General features: G+C 38.2%; 1 protein-coding gene across 1 annotated transcript in view; it reads left to right on the forward strand.

Annotated features, from left to right (window-relative positions):
* The window catches only part of ENTHD1 (ENTH domain containing 1), a 148,635-nt gene that overhangs the window by 57,359 nt on the left and 70,149 nt on the right, over positions 1-21,127 (forward strand). Inside the window, exon 5 of the mRNA XM_005567206.4 lies at positions 10,649-10,769. Coding sequence (XP_005567263.1) covers positions 10,649-10,769 — 121 coding nt within the window. The remainder of the gene's footprint in view (positions 1-10,648; positions 10,770-21,127) is intronic.

Genomic DNA, 21,127 nt, shown 5'->3' on the forward strand with positions numbered 1-21,127 from the left:
TGGTTGGTTTTTTGAGATGGAATTTTGCTCTTGTCACCCAGGCTAGAGGGCAGTGGCATGATCTTGGCTCTCTGCAACCTCTGCCTCCCGGGCTCAAGCGATTCTCCTGCCTCAGCCTCCCAGTAGCTGGGTGTGCAGATGCCCACCACCACGTCTGGCTAATTTTTTATATTTTTAGTAGAGTCAGGGTTTCACCATGTTGGCCAGGCTGGTCTTGAACTCCTGACCTCAGGTTATCTGCCCACCTCAGCCTCCCAAAGTGTTGGGATTACAGGCATGAGCCACTGTACCTGGCCCTTGTATTTCTTTATTATATTGACTTTTTCAGGAGTGAATTTGGTTTTCTTTCTGTGTTTTAGACTATTGGATTATAAGCTCATCTTGAGTAGCTCAAGTTTTTGTTTTTGTTTCTTAATCTTTCTCTCTGTGTCCTTTCTCCTTCCTGCTTAACAGTCTTTCATTTGCCTCCTCCTGATACCCAGAACTACTCATCCACATTCAGGACTTACTGGCAGCTTGGAATTGCTTTCTTTTGCTGGTATCAGAGATATTGCAGATCTCGTCCCTAGAACAAAGGATGCTGTATTTTAATTTCTAGAGAGGTTTGCGTCCTCTCTCCTATCCGAGTCTAATACTTTTAGAAGCCACAACCCCAGGCTGTGACTGATGACAGCTTATTTCAGCTTCCTTTGTAAGTGGGGATCCTAATACCTGAGCATAATCTCAAGCAGGGAGTCCATATTCAGCACTCCTATCTTGAATCAACACTATAGCCTTCAAGAGTTGAGCTCCTGATTTTCTCTGACATTTTCTGTACCCAGAGCCCCAGAGGTCCACAGCTTCAACCTCTCCTTACCATTATTTGTTTCTGTTACATGAAGATGTTAATCTTGGTTTTGAGCATGACTACATCTTTTTAATTTTCACATTTGCATTTTCTCTCTCATTGCTCTATATTTGGAGAAGGGAGGTATCCCCAAAGTATGAACATACATACTAGAAACGCGTTTCACTCATGACTGTGAAATTATCTCATTAATTCGTTTTTCTGTTTGTTGTCTGTTTCTCCCACTAGAAGAAAATCTTCTTGAGTAGAGACATTTTTAGTCTTTATTCATTGCTGAATCTTCAGTTGACAAATTTTTGTTACTGAAGAAATGAATGAATAATAGACAGCAAATGAACGTTAGCTTCTCTTTTTTTCCTGTGAAAGATGCTGCTTTAGTCTTGTGCTCAGAGTGCTTTGTTTAGTGTTCCCTGCCGCAATTCCTACAAGGAAGGTTGGAATTATTATTTTCTGTTTTACTTTCTGTTCCTGATGCCTTTCCCCAACCCAATTAGGCATTGGATCTAATTGTTTTTCTAACAGCTTAGAAAGCTACATGAAATTAAAATTTCGCTGTTCTTTAATTTTGTAATAACTCACCAACTGAAAATACATAGATTATTTTAGGGGCTGGGCACAGTGGCTTACACCTGTAATTCCAGCATTTTGGGAGGCCGAGGTGGACAGATCACTTGAGGTCAGGAGTTCAAGACCAGCCTGGCCAACATGGTGAAACCCCATCTCTACTAAAAATATGAAAATTACCCGGTGTGGTGGTGTCTGCCTATAGTCCCAGCTACTTGGGAGGCTGAGGCAGGAGAATCGCTTGAACCTGGGAGGCAGAGGTTGCAGTGAGCTGCGATTACACCACTGCACTCCAGCCTGGGTGACAGAGTGAGACTCTGTCTCAGGTGTGTGTGTGTGTGTATACACATAGATTATTTTAAAAGATAAGACAACGGGGCATAGTGGTGTGTGTCTGTAGTTCCAGCTACTTGGGAGCCTAAGGCAGGAGGATCACTTGAGCCCAAGGAGTTTGCAACTGGAGATAGTATGCTATGATTACACCTGTGAATAGCCACTGCATTCCAACCTAGGCAACACAGTAAGACCCCATCCGTAAAATAAATAAATAAATAAAATTTAAAGATAAGACATTAAGTCAAAATGATTTTATTTATTTGTTTATTGAGACAGAGTCTCTCTATGTCGCCCAGGCTGGAGTGCACTGGCACGATCTTGGCTCACTACAGCCTCTGCCTCCCAAGTTCAAGTGATTCTCCTGCCTCAGCCTCCCAAGTAGCTAGCTGATACTATAGGTGCCTTCCACCAGGTCCAGCTAATTTTTGTATTTTTAGTAGAGGCAGGGTTTTACCAGGTTGTCCAGGCTGGTCTTGACTCCTGACCTCAGGCAATCCACCTGCCTTGGCCTCCCAAATTGCTGAGATTTCAGGCGTGGGCTACCGTGCCCAGCCAAAATGATTTTAAAATTTGAGGTCAGTCTATTTTCTCCTGATGGCTTTTGAGGTAGAAAACAGACTTGAATAATCCTATGTGCTTTGGAACCAAAGACATAAAATGTCACCTTTTTTTTTTTTTGTATCAGTCTTTAAATCCTGATTACTAATTTTTTCTTACTTCAGAGAAACTCAGTGTTATTGATCTACATCACTCTACATCTTATTTCAGTGAGAAAAAATGGTGCATTTCTCTCAAAAGAAGTTTAGAAGTTGGATTTTCCTTTTTCAGAGCATCACTGTATTATAACAATATCCCATTATCCTATTGACAAACATCTTATTACTTTCAGGAGCATTTGTTACATTCCAATATGTCCTCTTCAGTAGTCTGCTCTTGTAGCAGAAGACAAAACCTAGTAAGGTGAACAGTAAACCTAATTGTTGTTGTCAAATGTACTACATCTACGGAATGAGAAATAAATGATTGCTTAGGCAGAATGAGGGGCCCTTAAAATATCTCTTAAAAATTTAAATAGAAACCTATTTAACTATTCTCTTTTTATAAATGAAAGAAAAATTATCTTAAATGCAGTAAACAAAATTCATAAAAGAATAGAGCTTTTAAAAGCAGAACAGTGCTTGCCTAAATGTTACTTTCAAAACTAAGGAAAGACTTTAAATTTATGACAGACATGGATCTGTTTTCTCTATATATACTGCCCAGAATTTTTATTATTAGATTTGCTAATGAATAAGGCTATTTGCAGCTTTTCATCACCTCAAAAGACCTTACTCTTTTCCTGTTTGAGGAGATTCAACAACGAGGTTGTGATTTTTTTGGTCGCAGTTGTTTCCATAGAAACAGATAGAGATGCTATGAATTGGTTCACACGAAATTAAAGCTGACCAAAACCTTCAGTCTAGTTGTGATTTACTAAATCGATAGTGATACACGATAAATGTTTGTTTCCTACTGCCTTCATTTGTTATTTTGCCAAATGAAGAGTATACATTTTTATCTTTTGGTTTATTGGGATGCCATTTATTATAATTCCTAAAATTTGATCTCACCAAAGTTGTTAGAGAAATGGAAATTATACTTATTCTAATTATGTTAATTCATTTTTCTTGCATCTTTTTTGCTACATCGTTTTATGCTTAAAAGTTTTTTTTTATTTTCATGCTTGTACTCTTGCTACTTCTTTTTAAATTAGAAAGTACTTATTGAAAAATGTTCAGACAACATCAAAGGGTAAAGAGTGCAGAGCAGAGTGACTCCTTACTCCTCCATGCTTCTCAAGTTCCTTTCCCCAGAGGCAACTCCAGCACTTTCTAGTGGTTTTGGGGGGAAATTTTTGTGTCCACACATTTCTTTTACCTAACTGGTCTCATTCAATATGTATTGCTCTGCAACATGCTTTGAACTAAACAATATATCATGGACATCTTTCTGTGTAATACATGTAATCATTCAATGTATATTTCAAAATATGCTTTTTTAGTAAACGAAATTTTATAGACTTTTTAAATATCAGTACATATTGCTGTGCTGTATTCTTTATATATATATATATATATACACACACACACACACATATATATACACACACACACAGATATATATATAATCTTAGCCATTTCCTATTGGTAATCACTTGGATTTTTCATGTTTTTGCCTGTTAAAGCATAGTTGCAATAATAACCCTTGTACATATATTTTTATGATGCTGTCTCAGAAGGGGAATTGCCAAAAGGTTATACTTATTTTTAATTTTGAAAAGTGCTGCCAAATTGTCCTCCTAAAAGTTGTACCAGTTTATATTGGTACACAGTACTGGTATACAGTTTATACAGTCTATCATTTTGATTCCCCTCATCTTTGCAAATACCGTTATCAAAAGTTTTCATTTTTGTCAATCTGAGAGGAAGAAAATTTTTATTTTAATTTTTTATTGTAACTTTTTATGTGTTTATTGGGCATTTTTGTTTCTTTTTACTGTTAACTCTATTCATGTCCTTTGCTTATTTTCCTGTTTGGTTTCTCATCTTTGTCTTTACCAATTCCTAAGAGCAATTTGTGTATTAGAGAATTAGCCCACTTCCTGGTTCCTTATCTATTTTCCATTTGATTTAAAATTTTTATTTATGACTTTTTTTGCTTTATAGAAATCTTTATAAAATGTTTATAAAATCTTTATTAAATATTTAAAAAATCTTTACAAAATGTTACCCTGGGCTAAGCATACTGGTTCATGCCTGTAATCCCAGTACTTTGGAAGGCCAAGACAGGAAGATTACTTGAGGCCCTACAAAAAAAAAATCAGTTGGGCATGGTGGCATGTGCTTATAGTCCCAGCCGCCAGGGAGGCTGAATTGGGAGGACAGCTTGAGCCGAGATTACACCACTGCATTCTAGTCTGGGCAACAGAGCAAGACTCTCCCTCAAAATTTAAAAAAAGTCACTCTGGTCTTTTCTTTTGTTTTTTTAACAGACTGTTTTTTAGAGCCATATTAGGTTCCCAGCAAAATTGAATGGAAGGTACAGAGATTTCCCCTTACGTCCTCTACCCCTCCTAGAAGTACACCCTTCCCACCCCTATCAACATCCTATACCAGAGTGTCAAATTTTTACAATCAATGAATCTACATTAACGTATCATAATCACCCAAGGTCCAGTTTATGTTACGGTTCACTCGACATTAGCAATATGTGAAATACACCTAAAGCTGTGGTGAGTGGGAAATTTACAGTACTTACATTTATAATGTAAACATTTAAAAACTTTTAATTGTTTAAACGCTTACAATAGAAAAGAGGAAAAGTTTGAAATCAATAATCTAAGTTCTTTCCTCAGGAAACTCAGAAAAGCGAAATAAATGCACAAGGAATAGAAGAAAGGAAATCATAAAGAACAGAAATTAATGAAATTGAAAACAGGAAAACAACAGAGAAAAAGAAATGATACAAAAAGCCAGTTCTTTGAAAAAAAAGATAAATAAGTAAAAATAATAAAAAATAATTTAAAAAACAATAAAAGTTGATAAAACTCTAACAAGACTGGCAAAGATAAAGAGAGAAGACACAAATCACCAGTATCAGGATGAGACAAGAGATAGCCACTACAATTGCTTCAGCTCTAAAAGGATAGTAAGGGATTAATACCAACAACTTTATACTTATGGGCCAGGCATGCCCATAATCCCAGCACTCTGGGAGGTCAAGGCAGGTGGGTCACTTGAGGCCAGGAGTTCAAGACCAGCCTGGCCAACATGGTGAAACCATATGTCTACAAAAAATACAAAATACAAAAATTAGCCAGGCGTGGTGGTGCGCACCTGTAGTCCCAGCTACTCAAGAGGCTGAGGCACAAGAATCATTTGAACCTGGGAGACAGAGCTTGCAGTGGGCCCAGATCATGCCACTGCACTCCAGCCTGGGCTACAGAGTGAGACTCTGTCTCAAACAAAAACAAAAACAAAAACAAAACAACAAAACAAATAGATAATCAAAATACATAGGTAGAGTGAGACTCTATTAAAAAAAAAAACCCAAAAACTTTATAACTTTGACAAATCAAAAGAAATAATTTCCCAGAAAATATAAACTACCCAAACTCAATGGTTCTACAATCATTTTAAAAATTGAATTTGAAGCATAAGTCCCCTGAAAAAGAAATTTCTAGGCCCAGATGGTTTTACTAGAGAATTCTACCAAACATTTAAAGAAGAACTAGCTTGGGCAACCTAGAGAGACCCCATCTCTACAAAAAAAAAAAAAAAAATAGCCAGGTACAGTGGCACCCACCTGTAGTCCCAGATACTCGGGAGGCTGAGGTAGGAGGATTGCTTGAACCTGGGAGATTGAGGCTGCAGTGAGAGTCGTGATTGCACCACTGTACTCCAGCCTGGGTGACAGAGTGAGACCCTGTCTCAAAAATCAAAAAATCAAAAAATAAAGAATTAACAGCAATTTTACACAATGTCTTCCAGAAAATGGAACAGGAGGGAACATTTCCCAATTCATTTTATGAGGCAAACATTACCCTGATCCCAAGTTAAAACAAAGTTGGAACGAAAAAAGAAAACTACAGACTAATATTTCTCATGAAACTAGACGCAAAAAATTCTCAACAAAATATTAGCCAGTTGAATCCAGCAATATATAAAAGCATACAGAAATCAATTGAATATCTACATACTAACAATGAACATATAGAAACTTAAATTAAGACAATACCATTTGAAATACTTAAGTATAAATTGAAATACTTAGGCATTAAAATACTGAAGTATAAATTAAAATACTTAGGTATAAATCCAAATTGAAATACTTAGGTATAAATCTAACAAAACATGTACAGAATCTATATGTTGATAATTATAAAATACTGATGAATGAAATTAAAGAGGACCCAAATAGGGACCTGTCATGTTACATGGATTGGAAGACTCAACATAGTAAAGGTGTCATAATATAGATGACCCTGATTATTCTATAGATTTAATGTAATTCCTATTAAAATCCCAGAAAGGTTTTCTATAGGGATAGATAAGAGCCTTGTTCTAAAATTGATATGGAAAGGCACAGGCCCTAAAATAGCTAACAGTCTTGAAAAGGAAGAACAAAATGGGAGTAATCCCTCTGCCTGATATTAATGCCTGTGTATAGCTACAGTATTCAAGAGAGTGCGGTATTGGTGGAGAGACAGACACTTGGATCGGTGGAACGGAATAGAGAGCCCAGAAATAGACACACACAAACATGACCAACTGATTTTTGACAAAGGTGCAAAAGAAATTCAGTGTAGGAGGATTAACCTTTTCAAAAAATGGTGCTACAGCAATTGGACATTCAGACAACCATGAATCTCAACCTAAGCCTTATATAGAAATCCACTCCAAGTTAATCACAGACTTAAATGTAAACTATAAAACTTTTAGAAAATATAGGAGAAAAATCTTTGAGATTTAGAACTGAGGCCGGGTACGGTGACTCGTGCCTGTAATCCCCACACTTTGGGAGGCTGAGGCAGGCGCATCACAAGGTCAGGAGTTCAAGACCAACCTGGCCAACATGATGAAACCCCGTCTCTACTAAAGATACAAAAAATTATCTGGAAGTGGTGGCACGCGCCTGTAATCACAGCTACTCGGGAGGGTGAGGCAGGAAAATCACTTGAACGCGGAGGTGGAGGTTGCAGTGAGCCGAGATCGTACCATTGCACTCCAGCCTGGGTGACAAGGCGAGACTCCGTTTCAAAAAAAAAAAGAAAAAGAACTGGATAAAAGCATGATCCCTAAAAGGAAAAATGATAAATCAGACCTCATCAAAATTAAAAATGTTTGCTCTGCAAAAGAGCCGGTTAAGAGGATGGAAAAATAATCTACAGACTGGGAAAAAAATATTTGTAAACCCCATATCTGGCAAAGGACTAATATCTAGAGCATTTAAAGAACTGTTAAAACTCACCAGTTTAAAACCAAACAGTCCAATTAGAAAATGGGCACATGTTATGAACAGTCATTTTAGCAAATACAGATGGCAAGTAAGCGCACAAAAAGTTGTTCCACATTATTAGCCTTCAGGAAAATGTAATTTAAACATGCAATGAATATCAAAATGGCTAAAATAAAAAAGTAGTGACAACACCAAATGCTGGTGAGAACATGGAGAAATTAAAACACTAATATATTACTGGTAGGAATGCAAAATGGTACAGCTACTCTGGGAAACAGTTTGGTACTTTTTAATAAATCTAAACGTGGCTACTATATGAACAGCAACTGCCCTCCTAGGAATTTATACCAGAGATATGAACATCTAGGCTGGCACGGTGGCACATGTCTGTAATCCCAGCACTTTGGAATGCCAAGGTTGGGTGGATTGTTTGAGCATAGCAGTTTAAGACCAGCCTGGGCAACATGGCTACACATCATTTCTAAAAAAAAAAAAAATATTAAAAAATATTAGTCGGGCATGGTGACGCGTGCCTGTAGTCCCAGCTACTTGGGAGGGTGAAGTGAGAGGATCATTTGAGCCTGGGAAGTTGAGAATGCTGTGAGCCAAGATGGTGCCACTGCACCCCAGCCTGGACGACAGACTGAGACTCCGTCTCAAAAAGAAAAAGAAAATGTATATCATACAAAAACATGTACACAAATGTTCACAGCAGCTTTATTTGTAATAGCCGAAATCTAGAAACAACCCAGAGGTCCTTTTACAGGTTAAACTATGTTACATCTGTATCAAGGGTACTACGCAATGAAAAGGAAGAAACTATTGAAATGAAACAATTTGGATGAATCTTTAGGAATTATGCAAGGCTAAAAAAGCCAGTCCCAAAAGGTTACATACTATATGGTTCCATTTATATAGCATTCTTCAAATGTCACAACTATAAAAATGAAGGAGAGATTAGGAACAGATTAGTTCTGTTGAGGGAGTGTATGTCTATGAAAGGGCGTCAGAAAGGATTCTTGTGATTGTGATAGAAATGTTCTGTATCTTGACTGCTTCAATGTCAATATCCTGAGTATGATATTGTACTACAATTTTGCAAGATGTTACTTTTGGAAGAAACACGGCAAAGGCTACATAGGCTCTATTAATTCTTACATGTGGAACTAAAATGAACTCAAAGTTGCATTTTTAAAAGTGGTAAATCACTTTGGAAAATGGTTTGGCAATTTCTAATGAAGTTAAAAATAGACCTGTCCTATAAGCTAGAAATGCTATACTACTACCGTGTAGCATCCAGGAAAAATGAGTGCATTTGTCCACAAAAAGATTTATACAAGAATGTTCGTAGTAGCTTTATTCATAATAGATAAACTTTGGAAATTATCCATATGCAGGAGAATGGATAAACAAATTGTGATACATTCACATATGTTTTTTTGTGTAATCTGTCCCTCCTTTCTTATAGGTAGGAAAGGAGGGAGGAACTACACAGCAAAACATGGATGAATCTCATGTACATTATGTTGAGCAATAGGAACCAGACACAAAAGTATACATAGTGTATGATTGCATTCATATGAAATTCAAGAACAGGCAAAATTCAGTAATGGTGATAGGGATAGAATAGCGGTCATGATGCAGGGTGGTGGGATGGTATCAGCTGGAAAGGAGCTTGAGGAAACTTTCTGGGTGAAGGAAATGTGGTTACTATATAACTGTATACTCATATGATAAAAGTTATCGAGCTCTACATTTAAGGTCTGTGCATTTTACTGTATGTTAATTACAATGGAGAAAAATCCCTAGTTCACAGAAAAAAAGAAACATACCAACTAAACCTACTCTATAGACTTCATTTGGATCCTTTTTCAAACAAGCTGTAGAAAAACCTGTTTATGACATTTAGAAGTTGGAAATATGAACAGTTTATGGTAATTGATGACATTAGGAGCTGTGAAGTTTATCAGTTTGATGCAGCTATTATCAATTAGAGATTGCTATCATCTGAACACTTGTTTTCCTCCCAAATTCTTAGTTGAAATCCTAACCCCCAAAGTGATGGTATTAGGAGGCGGGATCTTTGGGAGGTGACTAGGTCATAAGGGCATAGCCCTCATGAATATGAGTGCCCTTATAAAAGAGGCCAAGAGAACTCCTTGGTCACCTTCTTCTATGAGAGGTTATAGTGAAAAAATGACTGTTTAGGAGGTAGGTCCTCGCCAGACATCAGTATGATATTGTACCTTGATCTTGGACTTGCTAACTTTCAAAACTGTAAGAAATTTTTGTTGTTTATAAGCCACTCAGTTGATGGTATTTTGTTACAGCACCCGGAATGGACTAAGGCAGAGATACATAATGAAACAAGGGATTATTCTAGGATTTGCCTCAAAGTGAAACAGGTTGTCACAGATCACAAATGAGGCATGGTAGGGATATAAATGAAACAAGATTAGCCATCATTTAATTATTGTTTGACCTGCATGATTGGATTGACTATCTTTTGTGTCTAGTTTTTACTTGATGATAAAAAGTTAAAAGTTTTAAACATGAATAAAAGATACATACAACTGGCTTTATGATTACCAATGAGACAAGATAATTGGCCTCTGAGATAGTATGCTGTAAGGATGCTGAAGGGTGGTAGGTAAAGGTAGTGCCCTAAACAAAATCCTTGCTATCTACACAAAGTGTCTTCAGCAAGTTGTGGGGATTCCCAAGGGCAGAAAACCTCCCTACGCCCAGTAGACAGCCACGTGATAGATGTATGTTTGAGTTAATTAAATCAGAATGTGTTTATGATTATGGTAGCACATTTAGATACTTTGTCGCTCCATAAATTGTCCATCCAGTGATATTAATTTTTTTCTTCAATTCTCATGTTCTCGTGTTTTCTGTCAGGACCTGATGACATTTTCTGATGATGATCCAAAGCTGCCTTTACTAGCAACACCTCCTTCCATTGTCTCTCCAATCACATGCTTGTCAGAAGCTGCAGAAGTTTGTAATCTTTTGGGTGCAGGTAAATTGGTTAAGGAATAGGAAGTTTATTTATCAGATTTTATTTTGTGAAATACAGCAACCGTTGGCTTCTATTTAACTTTGTTAATGAGGGATAGAACTAGCATGGATAAATTCAAACCACAACATGGTCCTATAATCTTGTTTTACCATTTGTTTCAGTGTTTTCTCACTTTCTGTTTTACTTTTTCCTTTTTCATTGTTTCAAAAATTGACTACACGCCTTAAATCGAAAATTAATTTTAGTTCCTATTTTTCATAAAGAATTTAAATTATGACCTCTTTCAAAGGCAGACATTAAGTGAAGATGTGAAAAGGCAAGATGCACAGTAGCCACAAATTGGTTAATCATCTCTTGAACAATTAACATTAGAGAAAGGCACAGTATAAAATTATACAAAACTGGCCTCCAATAAATTACACGATTGAGTTCCTACTGGGCTCTGCGACTACTCTGGATCCTTGAGGATCTGACTGACTCACTGTTGAGTCACTGCATCCTGTCTCTATTCTCCATGAACTCTCAATTTTCAATGCATTCGTCCTCTTGATTTTCTCAGAAAGTAGAATGGAAGATCTTCTGCCAATATGAGAATGAAACGTTCTCATTAGTATCTTTCATCACCTTATAAATCTTTGCTTTTATATTCATACAGGTATCTTTTCCCTTACCACAGAGGTGGCTTTTTATGTTTTGAGTTATATGTTCTCACTCTTGTTGGACCATGTATCTCACATTTTCTCCTTATATAGATCTATAATATCCAGTGTATAAGTGCTAGAGTTTATTAGTATAGGTTTATTTTCTTTTTCAAGTTCATGTTTATAGAGTTTTCTTACAAAGCAAGTTGTGAGAATGATGAGGATATTTTAATAAACACAAAAACAAGAAATTGGGGGTTATAGTGATGTTTGTATAAGGATGGCATTAGTCACATAGATAATTAGTTATAAGTGGTTATAATTTTTAGACAGCTTGCTTTGTATTCTTAAACAGATTTAGATCCAGAACTTGAAAGAAGAGCATTAAGGAAAATGTTTTTGTATTCTGACACCCCCTAACATTTTTTTCTCCTAAGATTTTAAAAATAGACTTTCTTTTTTTAGAGCAGTTTTAGGATCACAGCAAATCTGAGCAGAAAATAAAGATTTCCCATGTACCCTGTATTCCACACCAGAGTGGTACATTTGTTACAATCAATTAACTTCCATTGCCATATAATCATCTGAAGTCCACGGTTTACACTGGGGTTCACTTTTGGTGTTATACATTTTGTGGGTTTGGACAAATGTGTAATGATGTGTATCCACCATTATAGTATCAGACATAGTAGTTTCACTACCCTAAAAATCCTCTGTGCTGTCTATTCGTCCCTCCCTCCCACTAACCCCTAACAACCAGTGATCTTTTTACTGTCTCCATAGTTTTTCCTTTTTCAGAACGTCATATAGTTGGAATCAGATGGTATGTATGATTTTTAGATTTTTTTTTTACTTGGTAATTAACACTCTGGGTTCCTCCATGTCTTTTCATGGCTTGATAGCTCTTTTCTTTTCTTTGTTTTTTTTTTTTTTAACAGAGTCTCACTCTGTCGCTCAGGCTGGAGTACAGTGGTGCGATCTCGGCTCACTGCAACCTCCACCTCCCAGGTTCAAGCGATTCTCCTGCCTCCCTGCCTCAGCCTCTCGAGTAGCTGGGACCACAGGCGCGTGCCACCATGCCTGGTTAATTTTTGTATTTTTAGTAGAGTCGGGGTTTCACTGTGTTAGCCAAGATGGTCTCAATCTCCTGACCTTGTGATCCACCTGCCTCAGCCTCCCAAAGTGCTGGGGATTACAGGCGTGAGCCACCGCACTGAGCTGATAGCGCTTTTCTTTTTAGTGCTGAATAGAATGTACCACAGTTTATCCATTCACCTATTGAAGGATATCTTGGTTGCAGTTTTGGCAGTTATGAATAAAGCTGCTTTAAACATCTGTGGCAGGTTTTTGTATGGACAGAAGTTTTCCCTCCTAACATTTTAATACAAGTGAAATTGAGTATAAATGAGCATAAGAAGCAATCCTAAAGAGGAAAAAGTAAAAAACATGTAGCCAGAGCGGGGATCCCACCATTTTACTTGACTGGGATCCATCTTAATCAGAGGGGCTTTTTCTATTTTTAAGTCGTTCATTTCTACAATCTTTCCTTTACAGTAGTCTCAGAGGTATCTTGCTAAAATGCAGATCTTAGCATTTCACTTCCCAGCTTAAAAGCTTTCAACAGTTCTCCACTGGCAATAGGATAAGTCTAATTTTTAAAATAGTACCATACAAGTACTTTTCATAGTCTGGTCCCAGCCAGACTATGGGCTTCATCACCTAAAACTGCCAGTACTCACAGTGCCCTGTGACATTCCATTACTTGTCTTCTCTTTAGAATGTCTTTGTTCCAGTTACTTTGACTGTGTAACACATTGCACTGAAACTTCGTGGCATAATCATTTATTCTGTTCAAGGATTCTCGGATCAGGAATTAGGATAGAGCACAGTGGGGATGGCTTGTCTCTGTTCCATGATGCATATCTAGCCTTAGCCAGGGAGCACAAATGCTGGGGCAGGAATCATCTGAAGGCTTGCTCACTCACGTGTCCAGCAGTTGGTGCTGGTTGTCAGCTGGAGGCCTCAGTTCCTCCCCACATGAGCCTCTTCATGTGGTTTTTCCGTGTAGGCTAGTTTGGGCTTCCTGACAGCATCGTGGCTGTGTTTCAAGGATGAGTATTTTATGAAAGAAAGGACCAGACAGAAGTTGAATAATCTCAGAAGTCATGCTGTAATACTTCCACCTCATTCTGTTCATCAAGGCAATCACAAAGCCCTGTCCAAGTTTAAGGAGGTGGGGACATAGACCCTCCCCAACCTCACCATGGAGGAGTGTCAATGTCATATCGAAAGAAAAGCATATTGGATGAGACATATGTTGGTATAGTCATCTTTGGAAAATATAATCTGCCACAATCTTCCATCAAATTATAAATCCTTGACAAAATCCTATTTGAATAGCCAGGCCCAGTGAAAATGTCACAACTGCTACAAAATCTTTCTGCTTGCTAAACTGGTTTCTCCTTTCACTATGTTCCCAGAGGACTTTGCCCATTCCCCTGTTATACAGTCTATAATTTTGTATATTAATTGTTTTATAAATATTTATTTTAAAATTATATAAGTAAATATACTCTTAATTTTTAAAAATTCAAATATAAAGTCAAAACCTCTCTTGACTGTCCCTTACCCCAACACAGTCCCCTCCCCAGAGTGAACTATTACCAGTTTGGTGATTATCTCCGATACCTTTGTCTGTGTATTACATACATACATGTACCTTTAGAAATATATATAATTGACTTTGTTTTAAAACATTATTCTGCATTTTTCTGAAGCCTTTTTTTAACTTAAGAATATCACTTGGCTGTCCTTCAGTGTATGTCAATATGTAGAGATTTGCCATATTTTTAAAAACTCCTGCAATCCTGGCTATCATAGCTTATTCCCTTGCTGATGACATTTTGATGTCTTTCACTGTTACAAATAATGCTTCAGTGAATAAGCTTGTGCACATATGTGAATGTTTCTTTAGGGTGTGCTCCTAGAAATGGATTCTCTGGGTCATAATTTGTGCCCATTTTCATCGTAATTCATACAGCCAAACAGCCCTTCAGAATATCAGTATCAATTCACACCCTGGTTTGCAGCCTGTTCACCACACCCTCACCAACACGTGATGTTTTCAAGCCTTATGTTTTTATCACTTGGGTAAAAAGTTGCATTACATAGTAGGTATAATTTGCATATATCCACATATTGAGTAGATATTTCTATTTCCTCTTCTATGGATTACCTGTTTTTTAACCTATTTTTTCTTTTGGATTTTTTTTTCATTTAAATTGATTTTATAGCTATATATATATATATATATATACACACACACACACACACACACACATCTGATTCTTTCTCTGCTATTTATGTTGCAAATATCTTTCAACCTGTGAATTGTCTTTCAACTTTCTTCATGGTGTCTTTGTAGAAGTTTTATGTTTTATTTAGTCATATTTATTCCTCTTCTTCTTCATAGCTTTTGGTTTTTGTGTTTTTAAGGTGGCTTTTCTTATACCAAGTTTATAGAACATATTCACCCATATTATATTTTAATTTTTCTGTAATCCATGTGCATTTAAAGTATTTGCAAATGGTTTTAGATAAGGGCAATGGGCAGCCAGTTGTCTCAACATTTATTGACTAGTCTATTTTTCTCTACTGTTTTGAAATGACTCTTTAACCTGCACTAAATAGTATCTGTTTAACAAGTCAATTCTATTCCATTGGTTCACTTTTCTTGTTCTGGTCTGTTTAATTTTTTTGCAACAACTATAACAGCGTACCATAGTGTTAATGTATACTCTTTCATTTAACCAGTGGTCATTTAGGTTATTTCTGTATTTTTACTTTTATAAACAATGATGAAATGGCATTATTTTCCCCTCCCAAATAAAATAGGCTTGCTTTATATTTTTCCGTGATTTGACACAGATTCTAAAATACATTATTCTGAATTTCTCTTGGTAAATTCTGTCCAGTTCACTAACTTATCCTGTCAACAGATGGTTCTAATTTCCATGTTATGATTTTGGCAACTTCAGCTCAAGACAAAAATAAAGTAGGAAAGTTATTGTGGTACAGAATCCTCAGTTCTTCTCCTTTTCTCCCTTGCCTTTGCCCTCCATAGGCATGCGGTGATCTGCTGTTCACACTCTGGCCTGCAGCAGAGAGGAGGTCTTACTCCCTCACACCCCCACCAGCACTAGGGACTTGCCTCGCTGACTTACCCCTTTCCTTACCTCCAGAGGAACCTCTCTTTACTCATTATTCCTTGCTTTTCTTTATAGTTTTACTACATGTTTATACTCTAAGCAACATATATTTCGTTTCACAGGCTCTTGAACTTTACATAAGTAGAGTCATTATGAATTTATTTTTCTGTGACTTTTATCATTCAATATCATTTCTTGATTCACCTATTTTCACCGCTGTATAGTATTTCATTGTATGTTTATATTATAATGCATTTGTTTATTTTACTGTGGAATACTATCCTCATTATGTGTCAAGTTCTTGTATTGTAAATAATGCTGTTTCTATGTTTGTATATTTGTACACGATTCCTGGTTCTCATGGACAGGAGTTTCTCTAGGGCATATATTTGGAAGCAAAATTGCCATACAATTCAATATGAACGTCTTCAAATTTGCTAGGTAATGCCAGATTGTTTTCCAAAGTTCTAGTTGCAGTTGCTGTGTGTCCTCACTAATTTTTCCCCTAGAAAAATCCAGTCTAATGGGTGGGTATCATTTGTTCTAAAATATTTATCATTGTTTTTGTTTTTGTTTGTTTGTTTTTGAGACAGTTTCACTCTTGTCGTGCAGGCTGGAGTGCAATGGCACGATCTCGGCTCACTGCAACCTCCACCTCCCAGATTCAAGCGATTCTCTTGCCTCAGCCTCCTAAGTAGCTGGGATTACAGGCACCCACCACCACACCCTACTAATTTTTGTGTTTTTTGTAGAAACGAGGTTTCACCATGCTGGCCGGGCTGGTCTCAAACTCCTGACCTCAGGTGATCCACCCACCTCAGCTGGGATTACAGGCATGAGCCCCTGCACCCGGTCTTAAAATGTATTTCTTATAATGAAATTTAGCATATTTTCATATGTCAACACATTTCATATGTATGACTCATCCACGTTTCCTCATCTGACACGTCTGTTCATGTCTGTTGGTCATTCTTCAGTTTGGTTGTTTGTCTTTTTCTTAATGGATTTGTCGGAGTTCTTTATTCTGGAGCCTAAGTATCATATCTCATAAACGTTTTTCCAGTTTGTGACTTGTCTTTACACTTTGTATGGAGTTTTTGAATAACAGAAGTTCTGAATTTTAATGAGGTAGAATTTTTTTTCTTTATGGTTTGTACTTTTTGTATGTATCTTGTGTTATTTTAAGAAATTCTTATCTCAAGACTATAAAGATAATTCTATATAGACTAACATTTTCTTATAGTTTGCTTCCCACAATTAAATATTTAATGCAGCTGGAATTAATTTTGGTATATGATTGAGGTAGAAGTCCAATTTTACCTCTAAATGGATAGCCAGCTGTCCCAGAATCATTTATTGAAAAGTCGGTCCCTTCCCAAGTGAACTGCAATGCCATCTGTAACCTAAAGTAGATTTACATATGTGCATGGAACTGTTTATAGCCTCCCTATTCTGCTCCATCAGTGATATGGCCAACCCAGCCCTGATAAATAGTTTTAATCACGTCACTTTTGTAACAATTCTTGATGACTTTTCTTTCATCAGGAATGTTTTGGCTTCCCCCCCGCCGCCCACCCCGAGACAAGGTCTCACTCTGTCGCCCATGCTGGAATGCAGTGGCACAACTGCAGTTCACTGCAGCCTCAACTTCCTGGGCTCAGGTGATTCTCCCACCTCAGCCTCCCAAGTAGCTGGGACTACAGGCTCACACCACCACACTTGGTTAAGTTTTTTTTTTTTTTTTTTTTTTTTTTTTTGTAGAGATGGGATTTTGCCATGTTGCCTAGGCTGGTCTCAAACTCCTGGACTCAAGGGATCTGCCTGTCTCAGCCTCCCAAAGTGGTGGGATTAGTTTGGGCTATTTTTGACCCTTTGCTTTCACACACGAAAGTTTGTCAAGTTTCTTGAATAAAACCTGTTGGAGTTTTGATTGGCTCTACATTGAATCTTTAAGTCAATTCAGAGAAGTGACATTTTTATGATATCCAATCATTCTATTCATTTAATTCTTCCTTAATGTGTTTTTTTATAGTTTTTCACACAGGTTCTGTTTATCTTTTGATAGGCTTAGTCCGAGGTACTTTGATAGGCTTAGTCCGAGGTACTTAGTCCGAGGTACTTAGTCCAAGGTACTTTGATAGGCTTAGTCCGAGGTAATGTATTTTCATTGCTACTGTAAAATGTGTCATTTTATAAATTGCATTTTCTGTTTGTTGATGATAATGAATGGAATTAATTTTTGTATATTGATTTTGAATCCAGCAGATCTGCTTAATTCTTATCAGTTTTCCCAGTTTATCTGTAGATTCTTCTGGGTTTCTTATGTTGAAAGTCATTTAATCTATAAATAGTAATGAACTTATTTCTTAATTTTCAAGCCATACACTTTGTATTTTGTTTTCTTACCATACCATGCTAGGTGAAATGACTTATACAGTGCTGAATGAAAGTGTGATCATGGACTTCCTAGACTTAAAGAGAATGATTTAAACATTTTGTCATCAAGATAGAGGTTTAACTCATGTTTTTGCAGATCTCTGTTCCTTAACAGTTTTGTCTTGACTATATGTTGAGTTTCTCCATTTTTAGCATTTATATTGGTAGTTACAGGTTTTTCTCCTTTAGGCTGTTAATTTCATAAATTAGTTGATTTCCAGATATTAAAATAAACTTGAATTCCTGGAATAAGCTGAATTTGGCCATGATATATTATCTTTGATATATATTACTGGATTTGATTTGCTAATATTTTATTCAGGAGTTTTGCATCTATATGAGTAAATTAGCTAGGGTTGTTTTTTCTAAAATTCTCTTTGTCATATTCTGATTCTAAGGTCATGTTACACTCACAAAAATAGTTGGAATGTATTTGCTCGTTTTTATACTCTGGACTAGTTTGTGTAGGGTTGTTCGTAAGGTGCTGTGAAAATAAATAAGGTGTTGTGTAAGTGCACGGGCAGTGGTGCTTGCAGAGGGCTTCTGGACGGGAAGGCAAAGCTACACCCACAATGTGTCTCTCCCTGTGAAGACAAAGCACTGGGCCAGGCGCGGTATCTCACACCTGTAATCCCAGCACTTTGGGAGGCCGAGATGGGCGGATCATGAGGTCAGGAGATCGAGACCATCCTGGCTAACACGGTGAAACCCCGTCTCTACTAAAAAAATACAAAAAAACTAGCCGGGCGAGGTGGCAGGCGCCTGTAGTCCCAGCTACTCGGGAGGCTGAGGCAGGAGAATGGTGTAAACCCGGGAGGTGGAGCTTGCAGTGAGCTGAGATCCAGCCACTGCACTCCAGCCTGGGCGACAGAGCGAGACTCCGTCTCAAAAAAAAAAAAAAAAAAAAAAGACCAGCCTGGCCAACACGGTGAAACCCCACCTCTACTAAAAACACAAAAATTAGCCAGGCATAGTGGTGCACACCTGTAATCCCAGGTACTCGGGAGGCTGAGATGGGAGGATTGCTTGAGCCTGGGAGGCGGAGGTTGCAGTGAGCCAAGATCGTGTCACTGCACTGCAGCCTGAGCGACAGAGCAAGACTCCATCTCAAAAAGAAAAAAAAAAAAAAAAAAGACGACGACAAAGGGGTCCAATGTAATCAACCTGCCACCTGGTAACTGGCTGTTTTCCCTGCTAGTGATGTAGCATCAGCTGCCACTCCAGGCATTTTGGATGCTCCGCATCTGTGGTAGTCAGGTCTCCTTGGTGAGGAGCAGTCATGCTGTTGAGCCCCTGCCTGTTGAGGTCATCCTTGCTACATGGCCCGCTGAACAACCACTGGAATGACTAGGAAAGAAGATTATTATTGACAGCCACTAAGTCGAGCACTTTTCCCACCTGATTTTTGAGAACCTCTTCCACAGTGAACGTCCCCTGGCAAGCATTTATAGTGACATAAATATCTTCGCATTGTGCGCACATCCTGAAAGGTCAATCCAGATGCCTCCTTGTTACTCTTTCTGAGTCCCTGGCCAGCACCCACTGGATATCTTGTCTTCCAGGATGTCCTGTGTGAAGATGTGCTGTTTCCAGTGCTGTTGACTAAGAGGATTCTCCTGCGGTCTTTCACGAGCACTTCTGAGTGGGGCTGTAGTTTAGCAGTTACCCACTTCTGGGTAGCGCTGGCATGCTTGACGTATTAGCAATCCTGGCTGATTTCATGTTTAAACCAATCCTATACTTACCCCTTTTGAATGACAATAGAGAATTATCCATGAAGCTCTAGGTGTAGGTTGAGGGAGAGGCAGTGAAGGAGTGGGATCATGCTCCATGGAGTATGAGCCACCTGCTCGCATTGTTTACATGGGCTTCAGGACTGATTTCATCTATGTCATTTATTTTATTTTTATTTTTATTTTTTTAAGAGATGGAGTCTCACTCTGTCGCCCAGGCTGGAGTCCAGTGGCGCAATCTCGGCTCACTGCAAGCTCCACCTCCCGAGTTTAAGCCATTCTCCTGCCTCAGCCTCCTGAGTAGCTGGGACTACAGGCGCCCGCCACCACGCCCAGCTAATTTTTTATATTTTTAGCAGAGACGAGGTTTCACCGTGTTAGCCAGGATGGTCTCAATCTCCTGACCTCGTGATCCGCCCGCCTCAGCCTCCCAAAGTGCTGGGATTACAGGTGTGAGCCACTGCGCCCAGCTCTCATCTGTGTCATTTTGATTTGACAGTGGAATGCTACTGCGTACATCCAGTTTCATCTTCTATGGATCAGGTAACACCCATAACATGAGTTGACATAGTCACTTGGTGTCCTGTGGTCAAGCATTCAGTCTTTATCAGGGTGCAGTAGCAAGCCAAGTGTTGTTTTTTAGGTGGATAATAATTGTAGGCAGAAGAAGGCATGACCTTTCTCCAAAACCCTAGCGGTCCACTCCTAGAGGTCTGCTCTGTGATGTTCCTACTGCTGCCTGTCAGAGGCTCCACTGATCACCTGTCTGCCTCAGGCATTTCCCTTACCATTGGTTCTGCTAAGTTATATGATCCAGGTGTTGGGGCAGCTTATCCAGAGCCCTGGACCTGCTGCAGGGCCTTTTGTTTGCTTTGGTCCTCACTCAAAACTGGCAGGAAATAGACAGAGCAGCATACCCATGGCCTCCAAAGTTCAGAGAGGCCCATGATTATCATGTTTCTTTCCTTATGTTGGGCATTTCAGATGCAATAACATGTCTCTGACTTTAGAGGGGATATCCTGACATGCTCCAGACCAGCGGATACTCTAAAAACATCACAGATGTGGCATTCCCTTGATCTTTCCCAGGATTTATTGGCCACCTCCTACATACATGTAGCATCAAGAGTGCTTGCCACTTCTTGCATTAGTCCAGTTAGCACTGTGTCATCAGTGTGATAGCCAGTGTGATGTTCTGTGGGACAGACCTCAAGAAATTTAAGGTCCCTCTTGCCTCTATTGAAGGACATAGCAGAGTTGACACAACCGTGAGGCAAGACAGTAAAGACAGTATACTGTGGTTCCTGTCACATGAAGGCTAACTGATTCTCATTATCTTT

Source organism: Macaca fascicularis, chromosome 10 (assembly GCF_037993035.2).
Source record: "Macaca fascicularis isolate 582-1 chromosome 10, T2T-MFA8v1.1".
Lineage (NCBI taxonomy): Eukaryota > Metazoa > Chordata > Mammalia > Primates > Cercopithecidae > Macaca > Macaca fascicularis.